The following is a 24,117-nucleotide window of genomic DNA, read 5'->3' as shown; positions in this document are numbered from 1 at the left end:
AAGGAACAGGTTTGCCCCCACCCCACCCCCAGGAAATAAGAAATACTTTCTATATTTTAACAAAAGCCCACCTTGACAATCAAATACACTGAATGTGTCACCCTGGCATAAGTGGTCATGTTATCCTGCACCTCTGCATTTTGAGACAAAGTTCACACATACCCTGTTGAGATCCAATGACCTTCTAACCGTGGCGGTAGAACAGTTGAAATTCTCGCACCATCCTGAAGGTGGCGCAATTGGTACTGGCACTGCGGTTCCCACCGTATTTTTTCTGAGCTGAGCTGGCTGATGTGTGCTCTGGGGACATCCCATATTTTCTTTCCAGATGCAAAGGCTTAAAAGAAAAATTAGATTATTTTTTTTTAGGACAGAGGTAGAGAACTCTCAGCAACAGTGTTTCAGTTCCTAAAAAGAAGTAATAGCATTTGTTAATATCACTTTTCCTCTGCCATTACATGGAAGGTCACTGTGATGTCCATTTTACTATTATGAAGATAAGGTTTTAGGGTCAGGGTGTCGATTAGCTAGATAGACAGATTTGCTGTTATAGAAATGTTTAGTTATATAATAATGTGTGAAAACAAAAAGTTGAGGCTAGAGTGCTTTTATTTTGAACTGTGCTAAGAAAAATTGGAAGTCAACACCTTTTTTTTCTTTTCCCGTGCACCTCACACTTCCCCTTAATCTATTTCTATTTTTCTTTCTATTTTATATATTAAATCAAAAGAAAATTACAGACACTATTATGAAGAGAAGGGAAAATTAAGGCTTGTCTGTTAAGAGAAATGAAATAGCAATAGGAATCACTTTTAAAATGTCACAATTTAATAATAATAGTTTCAGAGCGCCAACAGAATTCAGTCTCTTCTGTCATGTATATACAAGCATCAAAAAACAAAGCAAACTTTTATTGTTTTTCATATTGTTTTACTTTTGCTTTTGAGCTAATGCTGTTTATTGTGTATCGGGTTCTGAAGCGTAGTGAAGACGCCAGGCAGATGAGTACAAATGAACAGTTGCTTTACTGGCAATCATAACTGTACTGAGGGGTTAGGGCAGGGGTAGGCAACCTCGGCTCTTTTATGACTCATGGACTTCAACTCCCAGAATTCCTGAGCCAGCTTGGCTGGCTCAGGAATTCTGGGAGTTGAAGTCCATGAGTCATAAAAGAGCCGAGGTTGCCTACCCCTGGGTTAGGGTGTACATGCATTCTTATATACTGTACCTTCATACAACCAATCAGATTGAACCCAACGATCCCGCCACTTTGGCTCCTGCCAGAACTGTTAGAGTTCAATACAAGTAATAATAATAATAATAATAATAATAATAATAATAATAATAATAATAATAATAATAATAATAATAATAATAATAATAAAAAGTTGGAAGGGACCTTGGAGGTCATCTAGTCCAACCCCCTGCTCAGGCAGGAAACCCTATACCATTGCAGACAAATGGCTGTCCAGTCTCTTCTTAAAAACTTCCAGTGTTGGAGCATTCACCACTTCTGGAGGCAGGTTGTTCTACTGGTTAGTTGTTCTAACTGTCAGGAAGTTTCTCCTTAGTTCTAGGTTGCTTCTCTCCTTGACTAGTTTCCATCCGTTGCTTCTTGTCCTGCTTTCAGGTGCCTTGGAGAATAGCTTGACTCCCTCTTCTTTGTGGCGGCCCCTGAGATATTGGAACACTGCTATCATGTCACCCCTCACCCTTCTCTTCATTAAACTGCACATACCCAATTCCAGCAACTGTTCCCTATATGTTTTAGCCTCCAGTCCCCCAATCATCTTTGTTGCTCTTCTCTGTACTCTTTCTAGAGTCTCGACATCTTTTTTACATCGTGGTGACCAAAACTGGATGCAGTATTCCAGGTGTGGCCTTACCAAGGCATTGTAAAGTGGTATTAGTACTTCACGTGATCTTGATTCTATTTCTCTGTTAATGCAGCCTAGCACTATGTTGGCTTTTTTGGCAGCTGCAGCACACGGCTGGCTGATATTGAAGTGATTGTCTACTAAGACTCCGAGATCCCTCTCACAGTTACTACTATCGAGCAAGGTACCACCTATACTATACCTGTGCATTTGATTTTTCCTGCCTAAATGCAGAACCTTACTTTTTTCACAATTGAATTTCATTTTGTTAGATAGTGCCCAGTGTTTGAGTCTGTCCAGATCCTCCTGTATCTTAAGCCTATCTTCTGGAGTATTGGCTATTCCTGCCAGCTTGGTGTCATCTGCAAATTTGATGAGTTCCCCATCTATCCCCTCATCCAAATCGTTGATGAAGATGTTGAAGAGCACTGGGCCCAGAACAGAGCCCCGGGGCACCCCACTACACACTTCCTTCCATGTAGATGCAGTTCTATTGAGGACCACACGCTGAGTACGGCCTGTCAGCCAGCTACGAATCCATCTGGTGGTGATGCTACCTAACCCACATTTTTCTATCTTATCAAGTAGTAGGTTGTGATCTACTTTATCAAATGCCTTACTGTGCAGGGGAACTGTTAGTTCCCAATATACATGTGAATAGATGTTTTCCAAACCTCAATACATAACACTGTTAGTCATATGAAGATGTGACTGCATTATTTGCTGAGTTTTTTATAAAAATAATAAAGGAAGGGTGTTTTAAAAAAATCTAAAATGCTGCATCATTTATTATCATGGTTTTGCAATACTAATATATGTGAACTCTCCAGCATCTATTTGGATGGAGGTGATAAGTGAAATTAAACAAAAGGAAATGAACAATAATAACAAGATCTTAAGTTTTATATTTGATTTGTATTTTTAGTAAGCCTCATATGTAAACCATCACTTGCTGAAGAGTGAAGTGGAAAGTAAAAAAATTACATAAACAAACCTAGTACTGTCTGCCTGGCTGCAATCAATCTCTCTTTTTTTTTATTGTATTTTATCTCTGGAGGTCTAGCCAAGAGGCCCAAAATTAAGTCTGCTGACATCCGTTTCCAACTACCGTGTTCTATTTACAGGAGGTAATTTTCTGGTGTTCTGGTTTTCAATAAGGAACATCCTGGCAAGATGTATTTTTTAAAAAAATATTTTTTAATTTTAATTAAAGCATCAAAGGACCAGATCTGACTTTCCATTTCTACTCTTTAGATAAAACCAGAGCGATGTTTAAAGACAGCCTTTTTTCCAACATAACACCCACTAATTTTTTTCCTCTTACAGTCCCAACATGTTGTGACCCTGTTGGAGCCCGGGTCCAAGGAGGAGGAAAAGATGGAGCCGGGGCCGACGGAGGGAGATGGCATGGTCCCTATGCCCCATGAGGAATGACCTGGGGACAAGGACGAGGCAGTCCCGGGTCCCTCGGGCCTTGGAAGAGTAGGCAGGGAGGAAGAGAGGGTGCAGACTGACCGAGGAAGGGGGTAGGAGATGGAAAGGGCAGGCAATGGAGCAGAGGAGTGGCAGAGTTCCGGAGACGAGCAAATGCCTCCCCCCGCCTGATCACCAAGCACGGAGAATGGTAAGGAGGCAGTGTAGGGTGAGCTCACTCATTGTGTAGGAGGGCGCCCCACCCCTCCTCATGAGGATCACCTGGAGAGTAGCATTTAAGGAGATGCCATGAGGAGGGGCTTTTGATGGGAACAAGTGTTGTATTTCGCAGCAACACTCTCCCAGCTCTGGGAAAAACTTTGCTCCAGAATCCTTGCTGTTGTTGATTCGTGTTTGATACTTTGCCTTGACATCTGTGGGCTAATGGTGACGTGGCTCTATTCCGGATTTGGCTGTGTTCCCGATGGACTCTCCGTGCCGTGAAGTTCCAAGTCATCTGTTGTGAACTTTGCTGAGGTTGAGATCCTGTCTTGCTTCTGGAGCTGTTTTGTTCCAGCCTATGACCGGCTCTGTTTGAATGTCAGGGACAACCCCTTTTTATAGTCAACAGGCTGGAAAAACCCAACCAAATTTATTTACAAAGAAATCAAAAGTTCAAACAAGAGTTAAACCAAAAGTTCAAACAAGAGTTAAACAGGAATAACAGACCAGGACTCTAGCAGAAGATCTTCAAACGGTTGCCTTCAGCAACCAGCACCTCCCACACCTTCCCCTTTTATCAGCAGTCCCAAGGCATGGCTTCTCATTGCCTTCTCCTCCTCTCACCGAGTTGCCTCATGGCCTTTTTCTGTTCTACTCTGCTGGAATGCCTCCTGCTCCTAGCATCCCTGAATAGATCCAGCTGTGAATCATCTACATCCAATACCTTATGCTCACATGGCTGAGTTTCATGAGGAACATGACGGGAGGGGCCAGGCTGAGAGTCCTGCAGTGTATCAGAGCCTCCCTCTGACACCAAAGGCTCTCCAAACCCCTCCTCCTCCTCTTCAGAATCATCAGACTCAGCTGCCAGTATCACAGGCTGACACTGAATCACAACAGGAGCGTTGCTGCTCCCTTGGACTTCCATTGCCGGGAAGTTGCATGGAGTGTGTGTGTGTGTGTGTGTGCACGTGCATGTGCTTGAGCCTTGCTTTTGAGCTGTAGGTGTGAATTGGATGCAGAGACTTGGGAAGGGACCAGGAATTGCTGAGTTGTGGGGATTTTGGGGGGATGGTAGTTGAATAAATGCTGACAAGCCTCCGCTTAGTGCGTGGTGCTTAAGCGCCAACCCTGGGTCATAACCTAACACTTCTCGATGACACCAGCTGAGAAAGGTTGTTTTCCTCTTTTAAAAATATTTACATGTAGTTCTCACCCTAGAACTGTAATGGAGCCCAGAATTCCTATTTTACGTTATGACAACCATAAGTTGAGATGCCCACATGACAGGACCCACTTTTATAACTTTTTTTGCAGCAGTCATAAAGCTTATGCCATGGATGTTAAGTGAACCCAACAGCTATTAAGCAAATCAATGTATTCCTGTAGCTGGGTCTTTTGTTTTGTTTTTTGCCAAAAACAGACAAAAACATCATAAATAGTGTTCACATGACTGTGAAATTCTGCAACTGGCCATAAAAATGAGCTGGTTGTCAAGTACCGAAAATGCGACCATTTAACTGTGTGTGGGGGGAGTGCATTGGAACTCCAAGTCATAAATGGGGTTGGGGGGGGGTCTGTTGTAACTTTGACTGGTTGCAAAGCAATTAAAAAGAGCCAACTGAGTATGGTAACTTGTGGGAAATCTCATATGGAAGGAGTGTTTATGAGTCACCTTAAACCTTAGGGAGCACCTGCGGCCGGCATCAACTTCCCTCCGCCCAGTGCGCTCCCACAGAGAGGGCCTCCTCAGGGTGCCACCGGTCAGAGAATGCCGACTGGTGACCCCCAGGGGGAGGGCGTTCTTTGTGGGTGCGCCTGATCTGTGGAACCGTTTACCGGTTGAGCTCCGGATGGCTCCCGACCTTCACTCCTTCCGACGTGATCTAAAGACCTATTTGTTTGAACAAGTCGGCCTGGTCTGATGGGTTTGGGTTTGATTACTGTTTTTATGTAATTTATTTGTTGTATTTGGGCATTATGGTTTAATCTCTTCTTAATTTTTGTATTTCGGTATTTTAGTATTTATTGCCCTGTTCACCGCCCTGAGTCCTTCGGGAGAAGGGCGGTATACAAATTAAATTAAATAAAAATAAATAAATAAATTTGATAATGTCTGAAATGGTATATAGCAGAGGTCCCCAACTTTTGGGGCACCAGAGACTGGTTACGTGGAGAGAGGTTTTTCCACGGACCGGAGGGTGTGTGGTTTTGTGTGCTGCCTGCATCCTATGGATGGGGCTTTTCTTTTTTGTGTGGACCAGTTGCTGGCATGCTGCAGCCTGGTACTGATCCACAGACTGGGAGTTGGGGACCCCTGGTATATAGGGTTTCCTGCTTGAGCACGGGGTTGGACTAGAAGACCTCCAAGGTCTCTTCCAACTCTGTTATGCTGATATCTTTTAGGACTTTGGTTAACAAAGACTGTAACTTGTGATAGGTCCAGAAACAAACAAGAAGTAACATCATAACCAAGAGAATGTGTCTACCAAGCAATTGATGAAATACAGCTGCCACATTTGACTGGAACTGGAGTTTCAGTACATTTATCAAAATGTTCTGTATAGAGTTGTATGTTTTCCTGCAATTAGGAAGAAAAATGATTAAGGACAAATCAATATAGCCAGATGTTTTCTTTTTTCTTCAGTGTTAATAGCAACCACTTCACCAGGTGCAGCTGAATAAAGGCACTTCTGGACAATAGCTTGTCTTTTCCTTCTAGGTGGACTATGAAATCTAAGACAGCCCCCTCCCCCCCGCAAGCCATACAACTGATCTTTCAGCAGGAAGATAATACATCCACAATACTTGGTACTAAGGTTCATGGAATTCACCCAAGTAAATATCTTGCTCTTTAGGGTCTCTTTTACATCTCTGGCAAAAGATGCAATGCAGAGATCCCCACAGAAGTCCACAAAAACTGGGATGCATTTTCCAAAACTGAATTAAACTTAGAGATGAAAGGATGAGAGCTTCCCTGATTATAATTAGCAATTCCAGAAAAAAGCAAACATAAGGTAGTTGAAATTCCAGAATAGTCATGGATAGTTATTGGAATAGTGTTTAAGCACAATTTGTCCTCTAGTCCAGCCCCCCACTCAAGCAGGGGAACCTAAACCATCTCAGACAAGTGGCTGTCCAGTCTCTTCTTTAAAACCTCCAGTGATGGAGCGTCTACAATTTCTGGGAGTAAGCTGTTCCACTGATTAATTGTCCTCACTGTTAGGAACTTTCTCCTTAATTCCAGGTTGCTTCTCTTTTTGATCAGTTCCCAACCACTGTTTCTTGTCTTGCCCTTTGGTGCTTTGGAGAATAATTTGACCCCCTCTTTTTTGTGGCAGCCTCTCAAATACTGGAATACTGCGATCATTTTCACCCCTGTTTCTTCTTTTCTTTAGACTAGCCAAACCTAAGTCCTGCAGCCATTCTTCATATGTTTTAGTCTCCGGGCCTTGGATCATCTTAGTTGGATCATTGCTAAATAAGAGAGATATTGAGTCCCACCTGACTTTACAATCTTTTTTCCCAGTTGCTAAGAGAATCACTGCTGTTATTAAGTGAATCGCTTGGTTGTTAAGTGAATCCAGATTTTTCTCCTTGAGTTTAATTGTCAGACTTTGCTAGGAAGGTCACAAATTGCAATTACGTGAACCTGGGATACTGTAACCATCGTACATATGTGCCTATTGCCAAGTGCCCAAATTTTAATGGCCTGACCATGGGGATACAGTCCTAAGTGCAAGGAATGCTCATAAGTCACTTTTTTCAGTGCGCTAAACAAATGGTCATACTGTAAGTCAAGGACTACCTGCAGCTGGAAGGCAATCTGTGATCATCTTCATATCTACTGATGTGAAATGCAACAAACAAAGAATGGAAATCATTGTACAGTAGTGCAGGGGTCTCCAACCTTGGCAACTTTAAAACTTCTGGACTTCAACTTCCAGAACTCCTCAGGCAGCAAAGTCCACAAATCTTAAAGTTACCAAGGTTGAGGACCCCTGCTGTGGTGGGTTCCTGAAGGTCAAGAAACTAAAGTCTTTCACCCTACCCTACGGAAAATGAAAACAAGGAGAGGCAAATAGCCTGGAACTTTACATGGGCTCATGGAGTGCTGAAGGAAATCTACAAAATTCTTGTGGACTACTGAGGGGGAGCTGCAAAGCGTTCAAATTAGCATTTCCTTTAGAAGGCCTGAAGCTGAGGAATCAAAAGGATGATGTGAGGTAAGAATTCCCTCAGGAAAGCTGCCATAGCATCTCAGGGGAAAACTGCCTTAGTTTAAGGCAGTTTCAACTGCAATGCAGGTGAAATGAAAGTAAATCAACTGAGACTTCATGCATCTATGTCTGGTTTCAAGATTGGCTGAAACAATGGAATCAATCAATAATTTCAACTGGTGAGTTGGAAGGAAATTACAGAGAGAATCCTGGCTTCTTGTCCACTTCACAAAAAAACGTGCTACAAATGCCAAACAGGCATTAGGGGTCTCGATCAAAAGTGCCGTTGCAGGTTGCAGATGGACTTGCTTTACCACTGTATTATTTTCTTTCTCCAAGCTACTGACTGACCAATCAACCGATCAATGGACCGGCAATTTGATCAGTACTTTAGTAAGAATCATTCTCTTTAAGCAAATCAGAATAGGAAGTCGACTCTACATCTTTTGAGAACTGATCAACGAAAGAGATGCATCAACTAAGAGGCTCAGTCATCTTTGTCTTCTCTCAATTCTCTGGCTATTTGTTCCAGGACAAAATGCATTCTTGAGTCAGGCATCAGATAATGGTAGAAAAAATAAAACACCAAGGTACAATTACACAGAACAGAGAGCCAGCCAGCTTTCATCCTTCCATTTTGTGGCCCAAGAGCTTCAGGGCCCTTCTAGAGGCGAGTTGTGCAGCAGCTGTTCAAAGGTGCGGGTGTGATTCCATTCCTGAAGACCCTATAGATCTAAGCCAGGATTTTGCAACCAGGTTCTCTGCAGGTATTTTGGGATAACAACTCTCAGAAAAATCCTATTCAGACTAGCCATTGATGTGATCACGAATTCTGGAATGTTGTAGAGAAAAGCCACATCATTTTAGTAAACATCTGAAAACACATTAATCCATTAATGGAATAGGACCCCTGTTTACATCATCAGTAAATGCCTTGAATGTGGATATTTTAGTTGTCTATTGGTGGCTTATGTCCCAACTATATGCACACTAACATATTTGAACTGGTATGTGTGATGCACTTTGATTAAATCCTTACTATGTCTTCTTGGCAAATACATCAAGCCAATATTGTTTTATATCCCAGTTGCTTTGAAAAGACGATCAGGGAATCTAACACATTAAAAAAAAGCCTCTTTTTTCTGCATTAGACATAAGGGGAAAAATAAAAGAGAAAAGCACTGCAGTTAGGATGCTTTAATTTCTGTGCAATGTGAAATAATCAGCATTGATGAGACGAGGTAGGAAAGGGTGTTCATAAACATTCCCACTTCCCTTTTTAAAATTAATTTATCAAAATATAAAATATTAAGAAAAATGAAACGATTGGGAAACTAGGGAAGGAAAAAGAGAAGAGGAAAAAGTGTCGGGTAAAAGGAGAAAATGAAAGAAAAGCCTTGATTTCCGACTCTTTGAAGTGCAATAGAGTCAGATAATAACATACAGCCTCAGCTTTTTATTTTTACATAGTAATATGTACTAACTGTTATGTCGTGGGTTCTGGTGAGCAGAAATGAAGACACAAGGCTGGGTACAGAGAAACTCATTCTTTATTTCTTGATGTAACTGTACTTAGGCTTGGGCTGCTCCCAGCCCCAATATATAGCCAAACCCTATGGTAGCAGCCAATAAGATTGAACCCGCGCTTGCCGCCTTAGGCTGACCAATTGCAGGCCCGGAGACGGCCTGTCTGGGTTGCTGGAGAGCCGTTAGCTCTCCAGCAACGCAGGTGGTGTGGTACCCAAAAGCCCAGTACATAACACTAACCATTTCTATAACAACAAACCTTTTGGTATTCATACACACTCCAATATTGTAGAACAAAGCTCTGAGAATATATGTGGTCTAATTTCTTCAGGAAAAAGAAAAGGGAGTGTCTAAAACTTCAGGGAGTAAAACTTGACACGGCCCTGAGTGGTAGGAATAGTCTTAAGGGACTGAATTCTACAAAGGAGATGGGAAATTAGAAAGCAGAGAGTTTAAAGTTAAAGTTACTCCACAAAAGAAGGTAAGAGGAGCAGAGAAGAGATAAATAATTAAGGGACTGTAGTTGAAAAAAGAAAAGTTAACAAATACAGAAGGAAACAATCTAAGAAGGAAACTGTGGGAAGCTTTCCTAATGTGATTCCCAGCCAGTTTTCCGTTGCCTAGGAATTCTGGAAAACACGTTCCTGACAAATCTGGAGGGCTTCAGTTTAGAATAAGTTGTGCACAGTTTAAAGTCACTGAGTTAGATCAAATATTGACTCTTGTAGACTGGCTGCCTGGCTTCCCGTAGGAGAAAGATGATGTTTAGCATGGTTTTCCTTCTGACTTCATTTTCTGACCTAGATTTCACACAGTGATAGGAAAAAGGGATGGAGAAGAATTTTGGAAATGGGAAGGTTGGAACGAATCTCTCCGCATTCAAAACCTGCTCTGCTCTGCTCAGCTCCAAGCTCAAACCAACTCAGAATCTCAGCTTGGTTTACAGGTAGTCCTTCACTAACAACCATTCATTTGGTGACCGTTCAAAGTGACAACCGCATTGAAAAAAGCGACTTATGATGGTTTTTCACACTTATGACTGTTGCAGTATTCCCATAGTCAAGGGATCAACATTCAGACGCCTGGCACTTGGCTCATATTTATGACAGTGTCCTGTGTCCCGGCGTCATGTGATCACCTTTTGAGACCTTCTGACAAGCAAAGTCAAAGGGGAAGCCAGATTCACTTTGCAACCATGTTACTAAGTTAACAACTGCCGTGATTCATTTAATAATTGTGGCAAAAACTGTTGCAAGAAAGGTCGTAAAACGGGATAAAACTCACTTAACAAATGTCTCACTTAGCAACAGAAATTTTGGTCTCAATTGTGGTTGTAAGTCGAGGACTACCTGTATATATACTGTGATGGTTTAATGCAGGGGTCTTTAAACTTGGCAACTTTAAGACTTGTGGACTTCAACTCCCAGAATTCCTCAGCCAGCCAGGGCTGACTGGGGAATTCTGGGAGTTGAAGTCCACAAGTCTTAAAGTTGCCAAGTTTGAAGACCCCCTGGTCTAATGTGATGGTATTCATGATGGGAATGAACAGTAATGGCAACAATGCCCAGCCTTTGTGCATGCCAACTTCCACAGAAAAGGTGTCAGAAAGGCTGGCAGTGCATGATAATTGGCTGTTGGTATTAACATGAAACATTTGGACCCATTTTATGAATAGCTCGGGCAAACCATGGTTGAGAGTATGTTGCTATTTTTTTAAATCATTTCCCTAAAACATTTTCATTGCCATTCAAAATGCTGGTATTGGGTTTTAAAGGCCTAAACAACTGGGGAGCAGACTGTACAAATAAAATTATTATTATTACGGTATGCAAATTTTATACAAATTTTATTATACAAATAAAATTATTATTATTATTATTATTATTATTATTATTATTATTATTATTATTATTATTATTATTATTATTGATATTATGAATGGGGCAGATGGCAGCACCCGGGTTGTCTGTGTTTGGAAGCTAATCATGCTTGGGTCTGGTTGATACTTGGATGGGATTCCTCCCAGACAAACTGTAGGCTAAAGTGGGAAAACCATCCTGGAAAAACGCAGTGCCAAATCACTGTTACAACATCGCCAAAACTGCTAAATTGGGTAAAACTCACTTAACTTTCTCACTTAGCAGCAGAAACTTTTGGCACAATTGTGGCTGTGAGTCAAGGACTACTTGTACAATACTGCAGAACCATGCCAGGAGGTTTCATTACCACTTTCTCTCCTACTTGCCTTTCCCAATTTAATAAACGGTATAAAAATAACAGCTGCTGAAGCTGCAGCCCTTTTTAAGCTCTGCCAACATAAATGTTTAAGATTTCTCTTTTATATTGATTCACAACCCTTCTTTATTCTGTAGTGGAAGCAGAATCTGAGCTGAGGTTTTCTGGCTACCTTCATCTTGCAAGAACTTCAGTCACCTTTTCCCTGCCTTGAGAAAAAGCCAGTTGAAGAAACCCTGCCTTTGCTAAATATTGAAAAAAAAGTCAAATCTTCTGCACAAACTTTTATTAGAAGATTTGCACTGGGGAAAATAGCGTAGTTTGACGTGCAACCCTGCAAAATACTCCATTGCAGTGTTTCTTAAAGTGGGGTCCTCGGAGGGTCTAAGACAACCTGCCATGGCCAGCTCGCTGTGGGACAACTTGCAACAGGACAAGATTTACCCTAATATCAAAGAAATGGTAGAATAGAATCATTTAAGACAGGGGTCTGCAACCTTGACAACTTTAACACTTGTGGACTTCAGTTCCCAGAATTTCTCAGCCAGCTGAATTCTGGGAGCTGAAGTCCACAAGTCTTAAAGTTGTCAAGGTCGCAGACCTTGTAGTTTAATGAAGAGAAGGGTGAGGGGTGACATGATAGCAGTGTTCCAATATCTCAGGGTCTGCCACAAAGAACAGGGAGTCAAGCTATTCTCCAAAGCACCTGAAAGCAGGACAAGAAGCAACGGATGGAAACAAGTCAAGGAGAGAAGCAACCTAGAACTAAGGAGAAACTTCCTGACAGTTAGAACAATTAACCAGTGGAACAACCTGCCTCCAGAAGTGGTGAATGCTCCAACACTGGAAGTTTTTAAGAAGAGACTGGACAGCCATTTGTCTGAAATGGTATAGGGTTTCCTGCCTGAGCAGGGGGTTGGACTAGATGACCTCCAAGGTCCCTTCCAACTACTACTTCTTCTTCTTCTTCTTCTTCTTCTTCTTCTTCTTCTTCTTATTATTATTATTATTATTATTATTATTATTGTTGTTGTTGTTGTTGTTGTTGTTGTTATTATTATTATTATTATTATTATTATTATTATTATTATTATTATTATTATTACACCTGATTTAAGAAAGATTGCAAAAGGAGGGACAGAATGAAATGTGAATGACAAAAAATAATTTTTAAATTTTTTTAAATAATTAAACTGAATTGTTGAATTGTCCCGCAGTGAGTTGTCCCGCGGTGAGTTGGCCGTGGAGAGTTGGCCCATTCCATCCAAGGAACCCTAGGGCTACCCTAAGACCCTTTCAGGGATCTGCTAAATCAAATTACTTGCCAACCTATGATGAAAAATAATCCAATAATAAAATCACATCAAACTTTTTTTTAATACAGAAAACACTAATAAGTATAACCCATGCAAACAAACGTTCCTTTGGGATAATTTTTAAAAGCAGGAAGGGGTTCTAAGAGAAAAGAGTTTAAAAAGCACTGCTCTATTGCCATTATAGCTGGAAACTCACACACTTCCTTTTTCTACCACACGAGGGCACTTCCAAAATAAGTTGAAAATGAGCGACACAGAATTTTTATCAGGATAATTTAAAAATTAACCTGGACATTAAATTGGAGAGGAATGAGAAGTAAAAACAGCTATAATAAGACCACTTCCTAAGAATGCCTCCAAAGTTATAGTTCTTTGAGTGATAAGACTAAACTCAACCTCAACTCTTATTCACTCTCCTTCTTGGAAACAACAGTCATTTCTATCTTTAACTATAGAAATATAGGTGGCTTTCTAAGTTTGCAGAACAGAAATAAAAAGGCAGGTGAGATCAGGAGACTAGTCCATAAGGTTTCAATAGAATGTGTTGTTTCAAAAAGCAATGGAGCAAAACCTCAGTTTATGAAATGAGATTTGACATGAAGAAATAAGCTATTTAAAAACACTTTGACATTAATACCAAACAGCCAGAATTGGAAGAGGTTATAAATGGACTTCACTCTGGAGTGCAGAAAGATAAAAAGAAAATAGAAAAAAGAATTTGAGGAATAGTGAAAAAAGGATACACACGTCACGAATATCATCTATCTACTATCAATTATTGTTAAAAGTGTACAGCGAAAAACTACAAATCAGGTCATTAGCAAAACATCGTGGAAAAGAATTCAGTACTATGTATGCCAGGCTTAATGCAATGCTTTCTCTGGGAGGCTTCCTTTAAATAATATTTGGAAACAACAGCTGGTACAGATGGAGACCAGAATACTTTTGAGATGCTTGTTTTTAAAATCTTATTATAATGATCCTGGTCAACCTCCAAGAGTTCACTCTTAATATATGCTGCCAATTAAAACATAAGGTCATTATTTATAAATAATTGTGCTATATAAAAGTGTGCTATATCAAAAACCACATTCTCCCATCAATTTGAGGGCATCTTGCTTCATTATCACCAGCTAGCCATTATATATGGTGGATTGTGTCTATTGAGGGAGTGGTGGTATGATGGACTACAATGGAGAGGGTGTTTTCAAAGGAGGAGGAAGCACATTCCAGGGTGGGTGGGGGTGTATAACAAGAGACAATCCAGCCCAGAACTGGATTTGAGAAAGAGGAAGAAATTTAGAGTAGCTACTCTCTAGATTCTCCCACTGTATATCCATTAGAGTTAGAGTAGCATAGGATTAGTCTGGCATGAGTCTGTCTATATCAGGGGTCTTCAAACTTGGCTGAGGAATTCTGGGAGGTGAAGTCCACAAGTGATAAAAGGGCCAAGTTTGAAGATCCCTGGTGTATATAGTTCAGCAAATAAAGAACTGAATGTTGCCTGAATTGTTCTGTATTGTTTTTGGACTGGGCCACTCTCAGGGGGCTGGGAGTGGGAGGCACCGTTTTACGGTGGTTCTCCTCCTACCTCCAGGGCCGCTCGCAGTCGGTGTTGACAGGAGGGCAGAGATCCGCCCCGAGGTCTCTCATTTGTGGAGTCCCTCAGGGGTCGGTTCTCTCGCCTCTCCTGTTCAACATCTACATGAAGCCGCTGGGCGAGATCATTCGTGGTTTTGGGGTGGGGTATCATCAGTACGCTGATGATACCCAACTTTTTCTTTCCACCCCGAACCAACCCAGTGATGCCCTCTCCGTGATGTCCCGGTGCCTGGAGGCGGTTCAGGTCTGGATGGGGAGAAACAGGCTTCGTCTCAATCCCGCCAAGACTGAGTGGCTGTGCATATCGGCATCTCGGGTTAACCAAGTTATTCCATCTTTAATGATGGGGGGTGAGGTGTTACCCCCCGTCGATAGGGCTCGCAACTTGGGCGTCCTCCTGGATTCACGACTCAATTTCGAAGACCATATAGGAGCCGTGACCAGGGGGGCTTTTGCCCAGGTTCGCCTGGTGCGCCAGTTGCGTCCCTATCTGGACCGAGATGCCCTACGCACAGTTACTCATGCGCTTGTGACCTCCCGTTTGGACTACTGTAACGCTCTCTACATGGGGCTGCCCTTGAAGACCACTCGGAGGCTTCAACTGGTGCAGAATGCGGCCGCGCGAGTTGTAATGGGGGTTTCCCGATACTCCCATGTAACACCTCTACTCCGTGAGCTGCATTGGCTTCCGGTTGCCCTCCGGGTGAAATTCAAGGTGCTGGTTATCACCTATAAAGCCCTACATGGCCTGGGTCCGGGATATCTGAGGGAACACCTGCTGCCGGCATCAAATGCCCTTCGCCCAGTGCGCTCCCACAGGGAGGGTCTGCTCAGGGTCCCGCCGGTAAGAGACTGCCGGCGGGTGACACCCAGGGATAGGGCCTTCTCGGTGGGAGCGCCTGCCCTCTGGAACCAGCTGCCGGTGGAGCTGAGAACTGCCCCCGACCTTCGATCATTCCGCCGGGGCCTGAAGACCTGGCTCTTCGAGCTCTCGGGCCCAGACTGAGGAGGAATTTTTAATTTGGGGTTCTTTTTAACTGACTACAGGGTTAATTTAATATTTTTTAATTTGGTTCTTAATTTTTGTATTTTGGATTTTTAATTCCCTGTAAACCACCCTGAGTCCTCAGGGAATAGGGCGGTATATAAATATAACCAAATAAAATAAATAAATAAATATAAGATTTTATAACATCTGGGCCTATTTGGTAGCTGCACCCTAATTATGAAGCTTTCACCCAAAAATGATATGGTGATAGGTAACCCCTTCCTGATTTCTTAAAGCAGGTATTTAAGAAATTTATGTTTCATCAGACATTTAATAGGTTTCAATCATGTGTGAATTATACTAGCTTTTGATTTCTTTTTTATGTTTACAAAGGGTTATTTTCCCCCAATTATACTGTGATTGGTCTTTAGTGTTGTGAACCATCTTAAAGGCCTTTGAGAGACTGGAAGATATTGTATACATAATTCTACTAAGAAATACTCTTTAACACAAAACCGATTTGGAGAGATCTTGATTTTGAAATGGAGACGCCTCAGGCAGGCAAAGAGATTGCACTATACCTTCTTCACTCTCACTTTTCTATTCTCAAATTGCTTCTCCACAAGTAGAAATACAACCATCAGCAATCAGGGTTTTTGTGTACATGTACAATTCACCTACTGTACCAACTGGAGTACCACTGCAATATATGAGAAGTAGTTAAGCGCAAGAACTCTGAGTAGATTTATTTACTTAGCCAAAGGTTTTGTGCTTTTCCCTATCCACATACCAGAGAATGCCTGGAATGATTGCCCCACAGCTGGACCTCTGGATGAAAAGAGAAAGCCCACTCAGCCTGAGTTCATGTGTTGGACCTATTGTCAAGCACAAGTAACCAGGAACAGGAGTTTAGTTCAAAGCACTTCAAGTTTCTTACATGCTACCTATATACAAAAACTTGATCTACTAAAGTTGAAGGAAAATTGATGCTATGTAAGACTTGAGAAGGGACGCGGTGGCTCAGTGGGTTAGGACGCTGAGCTTGTCGATCAGAAGGTTGGCAGTTTGGCGGGTGGAATCCCGAGTGCCGCGTAACAGAGTGAGTGCCTGTTACTCGTCCCAGCTTCTGCCAACCTAGCAGTCCGAAAGCACATAAAAATGCAAGTAGAAAAATAGGGACCACTCCGGTGGGAAGGTAACAGCATTCTGTGCGCCTTTGGCGTCTAGTCATGCCAGCCACATGACCACAGATACGTCCTCGGACAAGCGCTGCCTCTTCGGCTTTGAAATGGAGAGGAGCACCGGCCCCTAGAGTTGGAAACGACTAGCACACATGTGCAGGGGAACCTTTACCTTTACCTTTTAAGAGTTGATAGAATTGCATGATAAAGTGGGCTCAGAATATTCAAGAAGTTATTACAATGGATACTTGGGAAAAGATCTGGGTGAGAAATGTAAAATTTACGCAAGCCCAAAATCTAAGAGAGAATTTTTATAAAATGTTTTATAGGTGGCATTTAGATCCCAAAAAGCTAGCAAGTATGTATCCGAACTACCAGCCTAAATGTTGGAGGTGTGGTGGTGAAGATGCAATGTATTTTCACATATGGTGGACCTGTAAAAAGGTTAAAGCATTTTGGATTAAAATCTGGTGGAATATGCAGAAGATATTTAAGAAAAGGATAAAGTTTTGTCCGCAATTGTTTTTACTGGGTATTATTACTGATACTACTGTTGTGGACATTAAGTTGATGTTGAACTTAATTACGGCAACAAGACTTTTAGTAGGGCAATATTGGAAGAAGGAAGAACTGCCGACTATAGAGGAATGGACTTTAAAAGTTTCTAACCTGGCGGAAATGGCAAAGATCTCGGCGTATTTGAAAGACCATTCGCAACAATGATATATCCAGAATAAATATGGGACTAAAAAGTTTCATTTAGCATTTGAATAAGTATCGATGTGACATTTATATTGCTTGTAGTCATTTTATAAGAGCTAAAGTGCGATAGACCTAATAGTTTATTGTTGTTAGCATATGGTAGTTTGATTGTTTTTTACTTTTATACCTTGTATTTAGCTCTGGGAAGTCGGGGAGGGGGGAAGGGGAGGGGGGAGGGTTGGGTTGGGTTGGGTTGGGAAAGGGGGGTGGGGGTGGGGAGGGGTTGTTTTGTTAAAGATAAAATGTATTGAAAAACCTTTCAATAAAAAAAAGAGTTGATAGAATTCATGGGGGCCTGGATTTAGGTCTCTTGTGGGGAGTGTAGCAACTCCAAATTGATGACACGTTTGAGCCCACCTTTGGGCTCCACCTAGTCATCTTGGACACAATTTAAGAACACACCATCAACGTAAGTGTTCATTGGGTGTTATAAGGATGACTTTAAAGAGCACAGTGAAGGAGGACCATGAGAGCGTGGTGGTGTAGTGCTGAAGATGCTCGCCTCCCACTTGGAAAGTTGAGAGTACAATCCTAGGTAGTGGCAGATGTTTCTCTCCTAGGGCGAAAAAGAAAAAAATATCTGCTGTGAACTCCGCATGGCATCAGGAAGGGCATCCAGCTAGTAAATGCTCAGGTCCATCTGATTCTACCCTGAATTAAGGGACTGCAGTGTCATAAAAAATGGAGTGAAGGAGGCCAACATCATATGAGGAAATTGTGTTGGTCTTGCTGTTAAATTTGGATAAGAGCAGGAGCTCTTAAAATAGCCGAAGGAAAAAATAATCCTTCCATTTTTATCAAACAGCTAATTGCGCAGGGAACCTAATCTTCCACTACCAATTCCAGTCTTCCTGTCTGAATGTGGTAACACTGCACCCCTTCCACTCTGAGTTTTATTTATTGTTTATTAAATGTATATGACATCTATTTCACCATCAAGAGAGACGGGGTGTCTTACAACAAGATAAAAAGGACAAGATTAGAGAAGTTTGTATCTGCATTCAGCCAGACATGATGTTGTGATGTTCTTGTGCAACACCAGCAGGCCATGGGTGAAGGAATCAGTTCATGTAGCGCTGTGCACTTCTCATAAGTATATATGAGCATCTTGGCTGACCATTCTTTTCTTATAAATTACAACATTAACTGAAGAGTAATCAAGTTGCTGCAAAGAGAGATGTACTTTTGGTATGCACAAAAGGCAAAGGACTTTTTACTACTAGCCCTTTGAAGTCCAGACAAGAATGAAACAAACAATGAATAGTAACTCTAGCTTTATTGTAAGGTGCATTAACAGAACCTTGCAAGTCTGAAGATATTTCTCCCTTCCTTTACTTTTACTGAGATGCCTTTCGCATGAGAGATATCTGCTCTGTAGCTCTTCCTTCTATCTCCCAAGGTCATTCCCACATACCATTATACCCCTAAGTTGTATAAAAACAGATCTCCAATCAGAGTTACTGCTAGTCTGCAGACCAAAGGCCAGCTGGAAATTCAGAACAAACTTCCTGCACTTTAATCCCATTTTTCAAATAACCGTTCCCCACAGCTACTTCCACTATTTAAGAGATAAACAGAAAGATCAGACTCTTAGTTTTACAATCTAAAAAAATGCAAAACTCATAATGAAGGGGTAATGAAGGGAGAGAAGTTCTTCAAGGCCAGGGAAAAAACACAGAGCAAAACATTGCTATTTCTACACCACCTAGGATGATGATGATGATGATGATGATGATGATGATGATGATAATAATAATAATAATAATAATAATAATAATAATAATAATAATAATAATAATAATAATAATAATAATAATAATAAGAAGAAGAAGAAGAAGAAGAGGTTGGAAGGGACCTCACCACTTCTGGAGGCAGGTTATTCCACTGGTTAATTGTTCTAACTGTCAGGAAGTTTCTCCTTAGTTCTAGGTTGCTTCTCTCCTTGACTAGTTTCCATCCGTTGCTTCTTGTCCTGCCTTCGGGCGCTTTGGAGAATAGGTTTACCCCCCTCTTTTTTGTGGCAGCCCCTGAGATATTGGAACAACTGCTATCATGTCACCCCTCTTCTTCTCCTGCTCACCTTCTTGTTTCACCAGCAACTGATGGTTCTACATCTCTGACAAATGAAAACAAAGCTATCCATAACAATTATCCTAGAAGATGAGGGCTTCATCTATGCTGAGAGAGCTAAGTGTAAAAACTGTAACAGCCATTATACAGGACAAACAGGCAGAAGGCTAGCAAAGTGAACATGATCACCAACTTGCAGTCACAAGACCTGATGAAAACTTGATGAAAAGTTCTAACTTGCACAACACATGGACAGACTTCACAATCTCCTGGATAGTTATCATTACTCAGAGATTAACCCCAAGATTTATCAGATCAACAATCAGGCATTAAACAATAACCCAATCAAGGAACTACCAGCTCAGACAAACAATCAAACAGTAAACAGTCTGATCAAGGAACCAACAAGAACAGTCTCACCCACACTCACCGGACAAGCCACTTGTACATAGAGAGCAAACCCCACTCTCTTCTAGCACTGATAATGTTACCTAGTTAGGTAATGAAACATCTGCAAGAAAACCAAGCTCAGAGAGCACCAAGGACCCCACAGTTTAACCCAGAGCTACAAACATTCTCTTCTATTAGAGAGGGCAAAGCTAGCTTCTTGTAGTTGCAGCAATGGGGGCCAACGCAGATGGGCTCCCCTTGCCATGATGGTCTTCCTGAAAAGCAAGGAGTAATAGAGTCTATTGCTCCTTGGTCTCATGGATCCTGGTGAAATCAGACCATGATGCCTTTTGAATCTGTAGACCAGGAAAATTGCCAATAGGAAGCAGGAGCTGGGAGCTGAAGTCCAAACATATCTCAGCGTTGCCAACTGAAGGGAAGCCAAATTACCAGGCATGATTTCCAATGTGGCAGTTGAAACCAAAGTGGTTAACTAACCTTTCCACTAAATGATGTTCCCAGACTTGCATTCCCTTGCAAAAGAGATAGCATCAAAGGGAGACAACACTGCTTATTCTGGAATTAAATATGTCATCCTGGTATATGCAGGGATGGAATTCTTTATTAGTGGTGGTTGTGGTTGTTTGATTATAAGAATGTATACATATATGCACACTTTCCCCCTTCTTTCTCTGCAGCATTTTGAAGAGTGCAACTATTAATTGGATTTCCAAAAATTTCCTTGTGTGTAAATAATTAAGCCTCCTCACAAAAGTAACAGGAGCAGCTACCACAGAATTGTAAGTATAAATGAGAAGTTTCATCTGACCGACAGAAAACTAAGAGCAAAAAGTAAGGCAGAGCGAAAAGATTCATTAGATGGCAGGGAATGTTTCTAATATTAGCTAAACCAAAAAGAATTTAATATGAACTGTCTGACTAGCACATGAGATGGAAATTGATCAATATTCAAAGGCTACAATTGTGAAATACTGTAATGGTGGGTTTGTTTTTTTAATAGGGCAGAAAGAAACTGTTCCAGAAGGATAGAATTACAAAAGGCAAGATGCTCTCTGAATAAGAAAAAGAATATCATATGCATTCCCTCTGCCAAATCTGAGAGAAAGATTGCAAGAGAATCTGACCTGAGAGTATGCGTCAGAAAATGAACCCCAGTTTTAAAACGTTCACTGGGAATAAAGCTGTCCCTGGGACATCCTTAGCTGGGTCAGGAATGGAGCTTGTTATGCAAACTGCTAAATCCACTCATGGTGGGCTTAGAGCAAATTTGCTTTAGCCCCAAATAGCCCCAGGATTGTTTGGATTAAGCTAATTTCCATGGTGAGTTAGCACTAAAGGTTAAGCTTATCTTCCTGCTATCAGCATAGAGATGAAACCCTAGAACAGTGTTTCTCAACTTCGACAACTTTAAAAGGTGTTTGATAAATTTAAAAACAGTGCCCTAGAGGAACCTCACAAAAACTGGGTCATTCTAAGAACTTAGTTTTTCTTTCTGCTTTATTTTATGCCACTCCCAACACAGTCCTAGGGAGAGGCTAAATGTGTTAGAAAAGGGTGGATGCAGGGAAGTCTCTCCCAATTCTGCTAAGAAGGGGCATTGATCCTGATTGGATCTCCAAAGATTTGCATTTTTGTTGAGCTATATTAAAGCAGTGTTTAGCAATAGCAATAGCACTTAGACTTACATACTGCATCATAGTGCTTTACAGCCCTCTCTAAGCCATTTACAGAGTCAGCATATTGCTCCCAACAATCTGGGTCCTCATTTTACCAACCTCAGAAGGATGGAAGGCTGAGTCAACCTTGAGCCCCATCAGGATCGAACTCCAGACTGTGGGCAGCCTGCAATACTGCATCCTAACCATTGGACCAGTACGGCACCTGGGACCCCTGGGGGTTCCCCAAGACTCTCTCAGAAATCTATAAAGTCAAAGTTAATTGCAAGACTATGTTGGAAAAATAACGCAATATTAAAATCCCATCAAACAAGCATGAGAAATAGTAGCAGCCGCGAATGTGTCCATTTTAATTTTTAATATGATAAATACAACCCCTATGAATTAAAGCTCTTTTAGGATCCTCCATAATTTTAAAAAAGGATCCTAAGGGGAAAAAGTTTAAGAAACACTGCTCTAAATCAGAGGTCCCCAACCTTTTGAGCACCAGGGACTGGTTCCATGGAGAGAGGTTTTTCTGCGGACTGGAGGGGGCGTGGTTTCATGTACTGCCTGCATCCCATGGATGGGGCTTTGGTTGTTTGCATGGACTGGTTTCTGATATGCTGCAGCCCAGTGCCAGCGGTTGGGAACCCCTGCTCTAAACAAAAGGGACAGCAGAGAAAGCCTGTTAAGTGTTTTTATTTTGTGGAAGATCATTGATGAGGGCTGCTCTGCTCCCTTTGTCACTGGCTGGGTGATTTTAAGCCAGTCATGAGGAGACTAGGAGTTCTAGTCCCACCTTAGGCACAAATGCCAGCTGGGTGACTTTGGACCAGTTCCTCTCTCTCAGCCCAGTCCACCTCATAGGGTTGTTGCGGGGGAAATAGGAGGATGAAGGAGTATTATGTATGTTTGTTGCCTGAGTTATCTATAACGTAATGAAGGCAGGATGAAAATCTAATAAATAAATGTACACAGATAATTGCAACAATACGATATAGGCAAAAAACTCTTTTTCACTACCTTTTGTTGTGAAAAAAACCCAAATCCCACAAAACATTGGGACTATGATGTGCTTGAACAGGTCAAACTATACTAGATGGAACCAATAACAGAGTTGGAATAACAGAATAACAGAGTTGGAAGGGACCTTGAAGGTCTTCTAGTCCAACCCGCTACACAGGCAGGAAACCCTATACCATTTCAGACAAGTGGTTGTCCAATCTCTTCCTAAAACCCTCCAGTGTTGGAGCACCCACAACTTCTGGAGACAAGTTGTTCCACTGATTACCGGTAATTGTTCTTTCAGGAAATTTCTCCTTCAGTTTGCCTTATATATATATACATTAAGTGCAGCCTCAATAAAATTGCAAAGAATGATCCCAACAAGTTCAAAATGGGGGGAAAAAAAGACCTAAGCAAACTGATGGAGATTACATCAGTTTTTCCTTATTCCAGATTTTGATCAACTAAAGCTTAGCTAATTTAACAATGAGAGGCCCATATCTGTTTGTTAGATTTCCTGCCTATCTTGCTTGCCTTTCTTTCAGGCACTCAAATCCATGCATGTAGCATATTCCCTCCTTCAGTTTTAATTCCTGCAGTAACAATCCTGAGAGACATACTGGGTTGAAAAACAATGACTGATTCCAAGTCACACAGTGAGGTACATTTTGGGCCTCTTTAATCACTACATCATGAGGGCAAACAAAGGAGCACAAGTTTTAAAAAAGAAGATTGAAATTTAAGGATATTAATTTTTTTTAACTAGTTTTAGTTCTCATGTTCTAAAGGAGAATGGAAGCGATTATCTCCATATGCGCACATACAATTAATAAAATGTATAAGCTTTCATTTCTTAAATTTGAAATTCTTATTCGGATTACTTCGCATAACAATGCTAGGGCATAAAATTGGTTCAGCGTAGTGTGTTGTGTAAACCTAGTTGGGAAGCATACAAATACTGATCAATGAATCACAGGACGTTGAAATGGTTGTAACTGCTAAATGTGTGCTGATCATCTGGATGGCATTCACAGGACCCTGCGACATTAACCAGTGGAATGGCTTGCCTCCAGAGGTTGTGGGTGCTCCATCATTGGAGGCTTTTAAGAAGAGACTGGACAGCCACTGGTCTGGAATTGTATAGGGTCCCCTGCTTGAACAGGGGGTTGGACTAGAAGACCTCCAAGGTCCCTTCCAATTTGTTATTCTGTTCTGTTGTAACAGCCATAAATGCAAGGATTGGTCACAAAACTATGGTTTGTTTGTTTTTTTACAGTGTTGTCATTTTGAAGGGTCGCTAAATGAGGCGGTTGGTAAGTGAAGACTCCCTGCTGAAATAACCAATCTGAAATAACCTCTTTAAGAGTTTGCGTGCTCTTTTAAGAGCACTTTAAACCTCTTTTAAGACCTTTTCATGCTTACTGTTTCCACAGCAAGGGAACAACAGCAAAAAGAGTTTTTCCATTCAGAATGTGCACTATGTGCAAAGCCCTTTAAAGGCTGTCAAGGAAAATGCTGGGTTTAGAAAGCTATTAAAGTGATACATGCCACAGCACCAGTGACATAAACCAAAATAAATGAAAGAGGGGGCATGTTTCACTTTGACACAACAACAGGCCACAAGGAAAAA

At 41.4% G+C, this 24,117-nt stretch overlaps 1 protein-coding gene and 1 long non-coding RNA gene across 2 annotated transcripts in view; one reads left to right on the top strand and one right to left on the bottom strand.

Annotated features, from left to right (window-relative positions):
• Nucleotides 1-24,117, bottom strand: part of APCDD1L (APC down-regulated 1 like) — a 52,653-nt gene that overhangs the window by 8,027 nt on the left and 20,509 nt on the right. The window contains exon 2 of the mRNA XM_081322524.1: nt 163-337. Coding sequence (XP_081178650.1) covers nt 163-337 — 175 coding nt within the window. The remainder of the gene's footprint in view (nt 1-162; nt 338-24,117) is intronic.
• On the top strand, nt 2,897-11,735 carry LOC308664897. The gene is made up of 4 exons (XR_014025780.1): nt 2,897-3,004; nt 3,204-3,501; nt 10,064-10,205; nt 11,632-11,735. It is a non-coding gene; the product is annotated as an uncharacterized lncRNA (long non-coding RNA).

The sequence above is a fragment of the Vipera berus genome (assembly GCF_964194415.1).
Source record: "Vipera berus genome assembly, chromosome: 3".
Lineage (NCBI taxonomy): Eukaryota > Metazoa > Chordata > Lepidosauria > Squamata > Viperidae > Vipera > Vipera berus.
Note: the sequence above shows the minus strand (reverse complement) of the source record. Positions and strands in the feature narration are given on the sequence as shown.